The sequence below is a fragment of the Thermobia domestica genome, chromosome 11 (genome assembly GCF_964235325.1).
Source record: "Thermobia domestica chromosome 11, izTheDome1.hap1.1, whole genome shotgun sequence".
Taxonomy (NCBI): Eukaryota; Metazoa; Arthropoda; class Insecta; order Zygentoma; family Lepismatidae; genus Thermobia; species Thermobia domestica.
In genome coordinates, this window is record NC_137464.1 from 246,932,808 (window position 1) to 246,946,591 (window position 13,784).

A 13,784-nucleotide genomic window follows, 5' to 3' on the forward strand; every position below is an offset into this window, starting at 1 on the left:
GGTGACGCGGGACATCTTTATTGCTCATGGATTTCGAGGGCAGAAATTGTATGTGTAATATGGATTACCATTTGAGTGTGAAATGCTTCGTATTGTTAAAATACACGCATATGTGAAGCACACAATAAATTTTTAATAATGTGAAATTTAAACAGATATTTGAAGTAGAAGTTGTATTTTTCGTGTTCTATAAGATGTTTAGAATTATTTGAATTAGTAACGCTCCGTGGCATTCGATTCGATTCTCGGTGGAAGGAAAGTTTAAGTCAAGCAATGCAAAGGCGATTCCGAGCGTTTAACCCTAGTGAGTGTGGTCCGTGGTTCGATCCCAATTCGCGCCAAGTGAGCTTTGTGGTGGAAAAACACTGTGTGCATGGCTTTTCTCGGAGTTCGCCCGTTTCCTCCCACGTTATTTGTTCTATCATTTTATGAATTCTCATAATCACCTACTCCTTTAGCCTACAAGCATAATCCTGGAACGTAAAACTGAAACATTTAATTTCAAAATGCAAGGTTCCGAACAACATAGTAACTAAGTAAAGAGAAAATAAAGGAAGAAAAAGCAAAAACACAAAGAACAGCGTCAATTTAAATTTTACTTAGGTGGGGCAAGATTCTTCACGTAAGTGTTTTACGTTTTTTATTACTATATTAATATACAATTGATTAAAATATACGTACTATTCAAATTCATTGGGGTAATTGACCGTTAGTATGGCAAAAATAACAAATCTGTACATTTTATGAGGTTTAGTACCTAGGTAGCTAAAGGGGGTTTCGCTGTTCTACATTTACACGTAATGCAAATTCTTTTTGATAAAACAATTGAAATTTAGCTAGATTTGAAGAAATAAGTAAAACCAAACCATCGAAAGTTCATTTCATTGAAGGAAAATAAAAAACAACTTTCTGATTTAAATCAATGGGCTAAACATAGTGTATGCTACTTTTAGATTTAAATCAATCGCCTAAAGATAGTGTATGCTACTTTTAGATTTAAATCAATCGCCTAAAGATAGTGTATGCTACTTTTAGATTTAAATCAATCGCCTAAAGATAGTGTATGCTACTTTTAGATTTAAATCAATCGCCTAAAGATAGTGTATGCTATTTTCTGATTTATATCAATGCTCTAAAGATAGTATAGGCCACTCTCTGATTTATATCAATATTCTAAAGATAGAACATTGATACACAACATAGCCAACATAGAGCTATGGACCACACGCACTAAGGGTAAACACTCGGTACCATACCTTTTCATTGATACTGAAAGTGATCAAAAATGCTTGACTTATCTGTTCCTTCCGCCGAGAATCGAATCCAGCACCATCAACGTTAAGAATTCAAATAATTCTAGAGTTCTTATAAAACACAAAAAGGTATAAAGACATATTTCCGCTTCAAATACCCGTTTAAATACCATCTTATAAAAAATGTATTGTACACTTCACATATGCGTGTATTTTAATAATACGAAGTATTTCACACTCAAATGGTAATCCATATTACACATGTACTGGATCCACAATGTAGGCTACTTTCTTATTTAAATAAATGGTTTAAAGATAGTATAGGCTACTTTATGATTTAAATCAATGGGCTAAAAGATAGTGTAGGCTACTTTTAGATTTAAATTAATAGACTAACGATATTGTAGGCCACTTTCTTATTTAAATTAATGGACTAAGGATAGTGTAGGACACATTCAAATTTAAATCAATGGGCTAACGATAGTGTAGGCACCCAATAGACTTAAACACGCGAATGATAACAAATATGTACATCCTGGCAATACAGGAGCATTCATTTGGCATATGTGTACTCAGGCCAGTTTTTTTTAGGTATTTCAAGCCCCTGCACCCAATAAAATTTTGCACCCTTCCCTTATTTGTCCGTGTTCAGTATAGGGTAAAACAATATGGCCACGTGCACTTACATTGGTTCACCAGCAACAGGATGGGGAGTACAGACTCAAATGCGTGGATTACGCTAGCAGCCAATAAGTATTGAAGTGGGCTCTTTCTAGCGCCAGTAGCTTTGTAACGAGGAAACACGGTCCCACTTTGGTATTCTCTCCACAATTGAATTAAGTGCAATATTTAGTAGAGGGGTGGATCTAGGACGGAATCCTGAAGGGCTGTGGGAGGGGGCAGAAGGGGAGGTTTCTCTGTTTTCTCTCACTGGACTTTTGCAGCAATATTACCTGGTACGCTGGGAAGGCGAATGGTCGTTCCCCCTGGATCCGCCTATGATTTAATACAATTGTTGATATCTTGGAAGAGAACCTGTTTGCATTACAATAAACGTCCCTGCAAGTGTAAAACTAGAGCTCCCTCGTGGCTAAGCGGTTAGCGTACGCGCCTTTGGCGTGGGAGACCCGGGTTCGATTCCCGGTGGGAGCTCATGTAATTCGGATTCCACGTTAATCAGTAGGTCCACGTCTCATATAGCCTCGCTGCTGAACGGGACACTAAACTAAAATCACCTCACAAGTGTAAAACTAGCGTTTTCATTTTTTCCCAGCCGTTTCCATGAATCTAAGGCCTAAGATTATTTTCACGATATTGTTTACTTTTCTGAAGTTGTAAAGAGAGAATACAGACCTGGAAGTAGGCAATATCCAGCCTATATGGTTCTATATACTATCCAAAGTTTATAAGATGTTTTAGTAATACAATAAACACATGTTTTAGGTACTCTACATTTGGAACACCCTGCTTTTAACCGACTTCCAAAAAAAGAAAGAAAAAATTAAGGTGTCAATTTAACTCTTTATATATATTCTGTGTATATTCATGCATAACTTCGACATAGGTGTACCGATTTTGATTATTTTTTTCTCTTGTTTGAAAGATATATCTTCCCGGTAGTCCCATATAAGTGTCTTTAGGATCTGATGGTAATATTTACAGCTAGACTATGATACACCTCAACGAATGCTGGATTAATTACGGGAAAGTAGTGTGCTTATAGGCAACCATACAGTCTTTCACGTGATTATGGTTGCATAACAGAACAGGGGTTGTGCTGTAAAGTTTCTGAACTCTTTCATAGAACATTATACTCTCGTTTGTTGTTTGTGTCATTTTAAACGAGTGGGTTATGTCTGTGAAGTCGGTTAAGAGTTTTTTTTTTTTTAAAGTTTTATAATAATTGTTTATAATTTATTATTAACCAATATTAAATACTCATGTTCTTCTTTTGTTATTTTTCCAGTGCTTTAGAATACTGTTTGGATATGGAAAATGTAAATTTATCAGCAATAAGAACAGTCCGAGTGTTACGTCCATTGAGGGCAATCAATAGAATTCCAAGTAAGTAAATTCACATTTTCTTAATTACACTTCCCTCACATAACAAAAGTGAATTTTAAAATCCTTGCTTACTTTATTCGTTAAGATAGAAAGTTAAGCTACTTATATCAACTTTCATGTAACATAGAATCAAACTCACTTCTATAATTATAGTATGCAATCTTACTTAAGAAGACAGATATTTACTCGAAACACTCTCCTGACGCCTACAACTTACGTTAAGTAATACGTTTCTTGAACAATTACGTAACTTGAACTTATTCGCAAAATGCTTATTTCTAGAATTCATAATACAGAGTGGTTGTAAAGTTAGTACCTATTTTTAACAATGAATATTTCAAAAAGTAAAAAGCCTATGACAGTTTTATTTCCATTGAGTACATTATTAGGGTGTTCCATTTGGTTATTAAGTTACATTTCAACGTATGCACCCGCACAGACTTCTGGAATCTCTTAGAAACAGAATCCACGACTCTTCTTAGCATCTTAGCTGGAACATTTGCAAATATTTCACGGATATTTTGTTCAAGACTGTTAATATCCCTTGGGTTTAACTTGTACACTTGTTCCTTAGCCCAACCCCAAAGGAAAAAGCTCAACCCCATGCTCTCACTGAAATTGCGTAGTAGGGCGGAGCTCCATCTTACTTGAACAGCACTTTCCTTCCATTTTCCCATTCTTGAATCACAGGTCATTCATACATTCGAAGAATCTACAAGTATCGTTCACCATTTATAGCGTTGCGTAGCACGTATGGACCAATGAATCAGGTAGATGTAATTCCACACCAGATGGTTACCTTTGGTCTTGATTGCACTTGTCCACCGTTACATATGGTGACAGTTTTTTTTATTGTATTTTATTATTTAGCGTTGCATTCATGCCTCACTCTTGTCCCCACTATCTCTGGCGCTATTTTGCGGTTTTTTACTAGATCAACTTCTGAAATCATAAATGGTAAACCTAACATTAGTAAACAGTATTACACGCCAGCTAGAGGTAATGCTAGTTTCTAGGATAATCTAAATTAAAAATAGGTATTGAATTTACAACCATCCTTATAGAATATACACGGTATGATTTTGTGAATGAAATATACATAAAATATACAAACATGAAAATATACGTGTTGTATTGTGATACAGACAAATATAATATATATTACGTATGTTGTTGCATACCTCAATGGATGCCAAAGCTGAAAAAAATTCATACAAGGTATTAGTTGTAATTTTCTAAATTTATTGCATAACTGCGAATTCACTTGTCGCGTATTACAAAAGTTCGGGGGATACTTGCACTTTATCAATTTAATTTTCTAAATGAATAAGTGTAACTTAGTGTATTGGGTGCTAGTAAGTAAAACTTATGTAGTGATTCGATTTGTGAGTTTAACCAGCTTAGATATAAAGTTATAATTTTATTTATAAATATCATTAAATTCTCAAACAAAGGGATGTAGATAGAGATGAGGACTGACAAGGCAACTGTTATTGGCAAAGGTTATGCTTCAATGCATAAATGAAACTCAACAATTTCAAATGATAAAATAGCGACTAGATTAAGCAGAAGGTAAAAGAGAGAAAGAAGAAGGAATTTAAATGTTAAGATGGAAAATGAGCACTTGTCTTAATTATCCTTCGTTCTCAATGTTACCGAAGTTGTTCCAATGACGAAGTGGTTGTTTGAAATTGTTGCGAAGTTTCTGGCTCGTAGACCACGAAACCAAATTGTTGTTGACGATTGGATCCCTTTATCTCGTCAGATCTGCCAGGAGCGATGGATGGATTGTCATAACTCGGTTGATTGGTTATACTACATATATAGGATATATGTCGTATCTACGAGGGTAAGTCAAATATTATTCGCAATGTAGCTATAACTTTTCTTACTGACCTATTGTTCGTACTCACCCGTGTCCTCATTTATTTTATTGTTATGCTGTTGTTGTCATGCTATGAAAGTTTGATCCTAATTCGTCCTACACCAAAGAGGAATAACGAGCAGTGACCCATTTTTTGTGATCGGAAGGAGTATCAGGGACCGCAATCCATCAAAGTCTTTCGGCACAATACGGAAACAATGTTTACGATTGAATTGAAAAATCCAAAAATGGTCGCACAAGTGTTATGCACAAGGAAGGAGCCAGACGACCATCTATGGCCACAAATGATGAAACATTGAGCGTGCAACTGACATGATTCTGCTAGACATACAAGTAACTATTGATGAAATGGCACATCGTCTGGAAAATAGTCATGGTTCGTGATACATCTTCTGACCACATAAACCGGATCATTGTTCGTTGTTCCCCTTTGGAGCAAACTTCTAAAGGAGCGGCCATGACCTATCTGTACCAAAAGGAAGACAAATAAAGGAATTAGGATCAAATTTTCATAGCACGACCACAACAGCATAACAATAAAATAAACGACGGCAGAGGTCAGTTTGAACAATGTAAGAAAATTATAGCTAAATTGCGGATAATTTTTGACTTACCCTCGTATATATATATATACAGGGTGGGCCATTTTAATTAATCCACGGAAATATCTGAAAAATGATAAAACATAGAAGAAATGTTTGAAGTACACGTTATATATTGCTAAGGGGGGAAACCATTTCCGCCAAAAGTACCCCTCTCCACCCCCCGGAAATGGGGGTAACGGGGGGTAACTTTGAAATGTCAAATGGGAACATGGGTCGAGTAATACCGCGTTCGAAAGGTCTGGAAAAACTAAGTAACGCTGTACCAAAATTTGTTTCATATGGAGCACCAGTTTCAAAATGGCCGCCATGATATAGTTCGGAAACTCCAGTAGCCGTAGTATGAAAACCATGGGAGGTAATGAATGGAACAAAATTGAAATACGTAAATATCATAGGGCATATCGAATGGTGTGGTCCCTGTGATCCCAGTGGCCTCCCTAAAGGTTTCTTGGGGGCTAACTTCAAGATTTCAAATAGTAACATGAGTCGAGTGGTACCTCGTTCGATAAATCTTGCAAAATCAAACATCTTGCAGGAGAAAACGATTGAGGCGAAATGACAGTGTTCTCAAAAGGCCGCCGAAACATAGTATCAGTGTCAGAGAAAAGGTTTAGTATCCGTAGTATGAAGGCGATTGGAGATAAATCAACAGAAGAAAAACTGGAGTAGGTAACTGACGTAAGGCACATCGAGAGGTGTTGTCGGGGTGACTCCACTGAAAGGTATCCGGGGCCAACTTGAAAATTTCAAATAGCAACTTGAAGCGAGTAACATCATGTTACATAGACAAATGAATATCAAACAGCTTCTGTAAGAATATTTTTGACATGAGACACCGTTTTCAAAATGATCGCCAAGACATGGTGAATGTGTCTAAGAAAACGTCTAGTGCCCATAGTATGAATACGTGTAGAGATAAATGAAAATAACGAAAATTAAATAGGAAAACCACGGGGGCGTTCCAAGGCTCGAGAATGATACAACAGAGATAAAAATGTTAGAGTAAAATTGCCATAATGTATAGAGAGATATCCAAGTCCTGCAAAATAATCTTTTCCTGTGCTCTGTATGTGAGTGGGGTGGAAAGTAACAGTGAAAGTTCAAATGAGAACTCTACTTTAATTCGCAAATTAAGGCTACCTTACAAATAGGTATGGTATGGTTGAAACATTTGTTTGTAAGGATGATGCTGTAGTTACTAAAAAAAGGTGAAATTTTATTTGAATGGTAACGCATATCTGTATGGCTAAGTATGATTTGATGCGAAAACAGAAGGAACGTTATACGAAAGAAGTTGTCGAATAATGCAGTTGCTGGAACTTACAAACGTGTGAATTTGCTAATCTCCGTCGCCACAGAAACTTTTATGCAATGCGTGCTGGTTATTCGGAAAGCATTTCGGGGATATACGTACACACTGTTTCGTCCCTCAAGCTCACAATATGACATGAGTGCTAATAGTTAATCAAAATGTAACTGTGGCCAAGGGCGCCCATGTTGTGGTTTCCAAGGGAGGCAAGAAAAAGCGACATTTCAAATATAGTTTCAAATTTTGCAGTAGCTATTCTAAAAATTCTATTGAGTTTTCGATATTCCGAAGCACAATTTCCTCTAGGGGAGCGAGAGCACCCTTGCCCCCCTTATGGGCGCCCTTGACTGTGGTCATCCGCATTAACTGAGTGCACTAATTCTCTATCCCTGAAGTCTGCCTTCCAAACAGCATTGGGTAGGTCAAGCGTACGCCCGAACCGTTGTCCGGTCGGACATTGAAATTTTGAAGTTAGCTCACAAGATCCCTTCAGGGAAGCCCCTGGGATATCAGGGGTCACATCATTCGCTATGCCCTATGATATTTACGTATTTCAATTTTGTTCCACTCGTTTACCTCCCATGATTTTCATACTACGGGTAGTGGAGTTTCCGAACCATATCATGGCGGCCATTTTGAAACTGGTGCACAATATGAAACATCTTTTGATACAGCGTTACTTAGTTTTCCAAGACCTTTCGAACGAGGTATTACTCGACCCATGTTCCCATTTGACATTTCAAAGTTACCCCCCGTTACCCACATTTCCGGGGGGTGGGGGGTACTGTTGGCGGAAATAGTTTTCCCCCTTAGCAATATATAACGTGTACTTCAAACATTTCTTCTATGTTTTATCATTTTTCAGATATTTCCGTGGATTAATTAAAATGGCCCACCCTGTATATATAGGGTGTTTCAAAACAAGACAGACAAGGTTTGGGAGGTGATTCCCGACACCAAGACAAGACTTCCTTTCGGAGTTATAGGCTGCCGAAAACATGAAAAATTGAACTTTAAAGGTCCATTGGTCCAAAACTATGGGATCTACCATAGTCGGATCAAGACTTCACTTAGGAACTATCCAAAAATACGTGTTTCAGAATCCTAAGGTACCCACGCAGCATTTTTTGCAGAGAGAGTTTGGCTATGGGCATATAACTTTAAGTACTCACCAACTACCTCTATAAAAACTGTTGCAGAAGTACTGCAGGATTCTGAAACATGGATATTTGGATAGGGCACATACTAATTCCTAAGTGAAGCCTTGACCAGACTGCGGTAGTCCCATAGTTTTCTAGCTATGGACCTTTAAGTTCATTTTTTCATGTTTTCGGCAGCCTATAACTTCGAAAGGAAGCATTTGTTCACCCAGGTTGGTCCATACATTTTGTCTTATCTTGGTGTCAGGAATCACCTCTCAAACGTTGTCGGTGTTGTTTTCAAACACCCTGTATAATGCAATACAGCGTTATGTTATTGAAAAGGGGGCGCGGTGGCTCAGTGGTAGAGCGTTCACCTCATGTGCTTGGGGTCCTTGGTTTGATCCCAGCTCGCGCCGTGTGGACTTTGTGGTGGACAAACACCGGCTCGTGGGTTTTCTCGGGGTTCCCCCGTTTCCTCCCACTTTCTTCATTCCACCATTTCACTCATCTCTCATCATCACCGTCTCCTTTAGCCTAACCGGCATAACCGTGGGACGTAAAACTTAAAGATTTCATTTCATTTTCATGTTATTGAAACATAAAAATTATATTGTTTAAATAAAAGGGACATTAACTAATCTCTATTTGAGTGAAGCAGTTTAGTAGTGTATTTTAGATTAACCTTGAAATTATGTTTAACTCGATAAAACTGAAATGAGAAAATAACATTGCTTTCTTTTCTACTTTCAGGTATGCGTATTTTGGTTATGCTCCTTCTCGATACTTTGCCTATGTTGGGCAATGTGTTGCTTCTTTGTTTTTTCGTCTTCTTTATCTTCGGTATCGTCGGCGTTCAACTGTGGGAGGGGATTCTCAGACAACGCTGTGTCCAGGCACGAATTCCTAATATCACTTACCCGTCGTAAGTAGTCCATTTTGTATTCATTTTCCGGTTAAAACTTAGTAAATGTAGTTTTAGTACTATGTAGTAAGTAAAACTAATATAAAACATAATGCAATTGAGTCAATATGAATCTGATCAATTAACAAGGTAAATATCTATATATAGATGGTATATCCATCTTGATACACTGATATATATTACTTTCCACATATGCCTAATATTAAAAGTGTGAAAATGATGTGAACGTCATGGGTTATGAATACTAGTTATAAACATTCACTATGAACAGTGGCGTTGATATGATTTAAGTATGGAAGTGGATTTGTTTGGATTCTGATAACCAATTTATACAGGGTGGACCATTTACTTGATACGCCCTTGTAACTTTTAAGCTCATGGACAAAGAACGTTGAAATTTTGTATCAAGCATATATCGGCAGAGGAGAATTGTTTGGCATACTCTGTAAAATAACAAGGTTAACAGTGTTGCCAACTCAAATTAAAATTTTATTTTGTTCAAGAGGCACCACATCAGATTACTATATATGTTAAATCTATATGCAAAAGAAGAACATAAAATACCACACTTCTCATGCAGTGTTGTAAACTAATGACGCTGCTATAGTATCACAAACATTCCATTTTTTAGTGGCCTCTATAGCAGTATAAACGCAAATGAGACAGACGGAGAAATGCATATACAAAGTACTTTAGTGTCTAATATTGTGATCACGATATGGCAAATTTAGAGTGAATACCAACAAAGTTACAAGGATTTGAAAATCTTACTTTTTTTTTAAATAATTTATTTCGAAAAACTATTAAAATAAGTCGTCTAATTGCATAGATGGTTTTCAATAGATGTGAAAAGCACAATGCCGTTTACAGCAATTTTATATCTCAAACCGTTCTGGAGATATGGTAAAAATTGTTAAGGTTTGCTACACTGCTTAGAATTATGTCATTGTGAGAACTTATTGTAGTTGCACCTACGATTAAGTATTGATGATTTTTTTTATAGGCGCAAAGTAAAACAAAAACTGTTTTAGAAAGATTACGCAAATACGCCATTTTAAGCAATATATCAATTTTTATCATTTCTTTTATATCTTCCGAATGGTTTAAGATATCAATTTGTGCAAACGACATTATAATCGTTATGTCTATTACAAATTATGTAAGTAATTCGGTGTGATACTTATCTAAACATTAAAAAAATAAGTCATTTGAAAACGTTAAATTTTTAATTCCCTGCAACTTTGTTTCTACATTTTCGAGAAACATTATATGATAACAATAATATTCAACGTTATTGTACTTTGGATGTGCATGTCTCAGATCGTCTCACTTGCCTTATTAGTGTTGTAGAAGCTTTTAAAATTTGGTTGTATTTTTTCGTTGTTCATGATATTGTAGTGTCCCTAGTTTGCAACACTGTAGGACAAGTTTGGTATTATGAGTTTTTGTTTTACATGTAGATTTGAAATAAGTAGTGCTTGAATATATAGAAGTCTGATGTAGTGCCATTTCAAAAAAAAAAAAAGAATACAAGTTTATGTTGGGTTATAAATGCTTTCAACCTTGTAGTATCACAGAATTAGCAAACAATATACATTGATAACTCAAAATTTTATTGTTACAAAATTTCAGCGTTTCTTGTTCATTAGTTTAAAAGTTACAAAGGAGTATCACGATAAATGGTTCACCCTATACAGGATGGTAAAAAAAAACTATTTGAACAAACTTAGGGAGCTGATTCCCGACACCAAAACTAGCAACAACAAAAAGTCCTATGGAACTTTGGTCAGTGAGGGATAGTTTCGGCGATATAAGGCGCCGAAAGTGTGGGAAAATGAACTTCAGAGAACTGTAATTCAAAAACAACGTAACGTAAAGAGTGCAGTTTAGAACATGACACTCAAAGTCATACCTGCTCGATTGAAAAATGTATGTTTCAAATCTCCGCAAGATGTGTGTGAGGGATTCCCCAAAGGAACATAGGGATTACTTGCCAGGTTATAGGGAATCCCTAAGTAAGGGTACCCACCTCACTCACACTTTCCTGATCCTCTCAGATGCTGAGTGATAAGCCTATAAACGCTTTCAGTTTACAAACCCACTATTGTCTCAGCAATATGCCTAATAGTCAATCCGTAAATACAGTATATAGGACATTTTCATAGATTTTGTCAATGTTTTCCTGAATTACGAGTTCTTCAACGTGTCTTTCTGGTTGAAGATTTTTATTTACTATTGTTTCTCTGTCTTCTTAATCCGGCAGTCCATTTCTTTAACGTGAGAAAAATAAGGAGAACTATCGTCTAATGCAGTAACCATGTCGTAAATCCCATTTTACGGAGATATTCAATAACAGTTCTTGCCTTCAGTTATTTCCATTTGGTCGAAATTGCCGGCACTTGTTACTTGTAAAAACACAGAAAAAGTAAATATTAACAACAAATTTTGTATGACCTTGTGTGAAGGCTCAATAAGTATCTCCTTAAAAGTTGTACATGTCTAGTTGTAATATTTCTTGGCTAGCCTTAGAACTTTTGTGAGAATCCTTATATTTGTAAACAGAAGCTTTTGGTTCACTCTTTTTTTTTCATATACAGAGCATTAATTCAAGCACGTAGCTAGGAATGTTAAAATTTATGTGCGGAAACAGAAATTATTGGCATCACCATGTTTATTGAGAAGTTGGATTTATATTTTTTATTCACTATGTTATTCACGAGTCTATTCATGTGCTTCCACATAAATTTGAGTCTTTAAGCTTGTCTGGAAGTACATATGACCCATATATTTCCTTAGTGTAAAGGGAAATCTGTATTCTCTGTATATGCATATGCTGTCGCCTTCATGTAAGCTGTGAATATGAAAAGTATGACTTCAATATTATTGATCCTTTTCTTGCAGTAGGTGTTACTTATTTAATGTTTATTTCAACAAAAGTTTTCGTATTGACTGCGAGAAGGCAATAAATAAACTATGGTTGGTAGATTTCATAAATGGTATCTTCCATTGATTTTTATTTTGTTGAGAGAACTAAAAAAGTCTTATCTGAATAAAGCAGAGAAACTTTTAAGTATGGATTCTCACTAAAGATTAATACGTGCGATAAAATAAGAAGTTAAACCAGAGAGAGAGAGAGAGTAGACTATTACCGTTCGCCCATATAATGTCAATAACCAAAGGATGACGGTGTTCTTTCCCGGAAGGTAGAGATAATTTCGGAACGTGACTAGGAAAGTATTTACCCACGGTAAAAAAAACCAATGACTGACTGGATGTGAGCTTCACACGGTGAGAGAGAGAAAAAAAAGCTCTCTCTCGCTTCCAAGCTTCAATATTTGCTTTCTATTTATCTAGGATGATAGCTTCTTTTTGGTATTATTTTACCATTAATGTTTCAGAAAAAGTTCTGCAAAGCAAATAAGATAATGTAATTATTAACAACTTTCTGAAATTCGGAAATTAGTACTTTGAACTTAAATTTCTTTAATGGTATTTATCATTAAGATGATGACAAGGAAATTAATATTTTATTTCCAAGGAAATTTATTTATCAAAGAATACAACAGGTCTTTAGGACCCAATTACAGTATTCTGTATAGTTTTTTTTAAAGTGGTTCAACAGTTCAGTTCGGGAATCATTTACAGACATACTACAAATATCTAAACTTTTACTTATCTTGCTGTACGTGCTATATGAAGCACATATTAGCCACATAGGAGACTTCATTAGTACATTCGTCCTGGCTTTCTGAAAGAAAAAGAAATCAGTGTTTGCTAGCCTTGTTCTTAAGATAGAAACCTACAGTTTTATCTTATTTGTTAGTTCTGAAGAGCCGATCTCATTGTTAGTGATTTTGAATTAAAAAAAAAATACATCAAGAATGTTTCTGCTTTGCTCAAGGGTTTCAAAATGGAAAATCGCTACTAGGGTAACAGCTGATTCAAATTCGGGGTAGTGACTTGTCTGTTTATAAGTGAGATATCTTAAGAATTTAATTTGTATCATCTCTATCTGTTTTGTGAAGGTAACGTGATTCAGGTTCCATATTTGGCTAGCATATTCTAATTCCGACCGCACGAAAGATGTGTACAATGTCTAGAACACATATGTATCGCATTAAAGTCTTATGGCCTTTTTTTAAAAAAAGCAAAATATTTGTCAGAGCTATATTTACAACAATTCTGTACACTCTTGTTCAAAAACTCTTTGCTACCCACCTTTGTTTCAGAAGTCCATATTCTACTACTTCCAAATCAAATCCATCTTTGTTTGATTCAATTCTGACCGTAGGTAAGAGTACAAGGCTTTGCAAACAGTTATATTTTTTAAAAAATAAAACTGTGCAACTATGAACACATTAATTGAAAAATATTTGACATTAAAGTTTAAGAATTAGGATCATTTTAGAATATTGTCTCTCATTAATTATAGCGTATAACGTTCTTTTGGTAGTACCACAGTGTGAAGCCTGATGTAATATGCTTTAGTATAAATTCAACTTTAATAGATGGCGCGTTATTGTTAGCCACGAATGACAATCAAGGATACAGTATTCCAAAAGTTTCAGACTTGACACGATTCCAGTGGCGTATTTAAGGGAGAT

General features: G+C 35.8%; 1 protein-coding gene across 1 annotated transcript in view; it reads left to right on the top strand.

The window, feature by feature from the left end:
- The window catches only part of Ca-alpha1T (Ca[2+]-channel protein alpha[[1]] subunit T), a 316,291-nt gene that overhangs the window by 25,737 nt on the left and 276,770 nt on the right, over positions 1-13,784 (top strand). The window contains exons 3-4 of the mRNA XM_081731934.1: positions 3,220-3,317; positions 9,009-9,180. Of these exons, the coding sequence (XP_081588060.1) occupies positions 3,220-3,317; positions 9,009-9,180 (270 nt within the window). The remainder of the gene's footprint in view (positions 1-3,219; positions 3,318-9,008; positions 9,181-13,784) is intronic.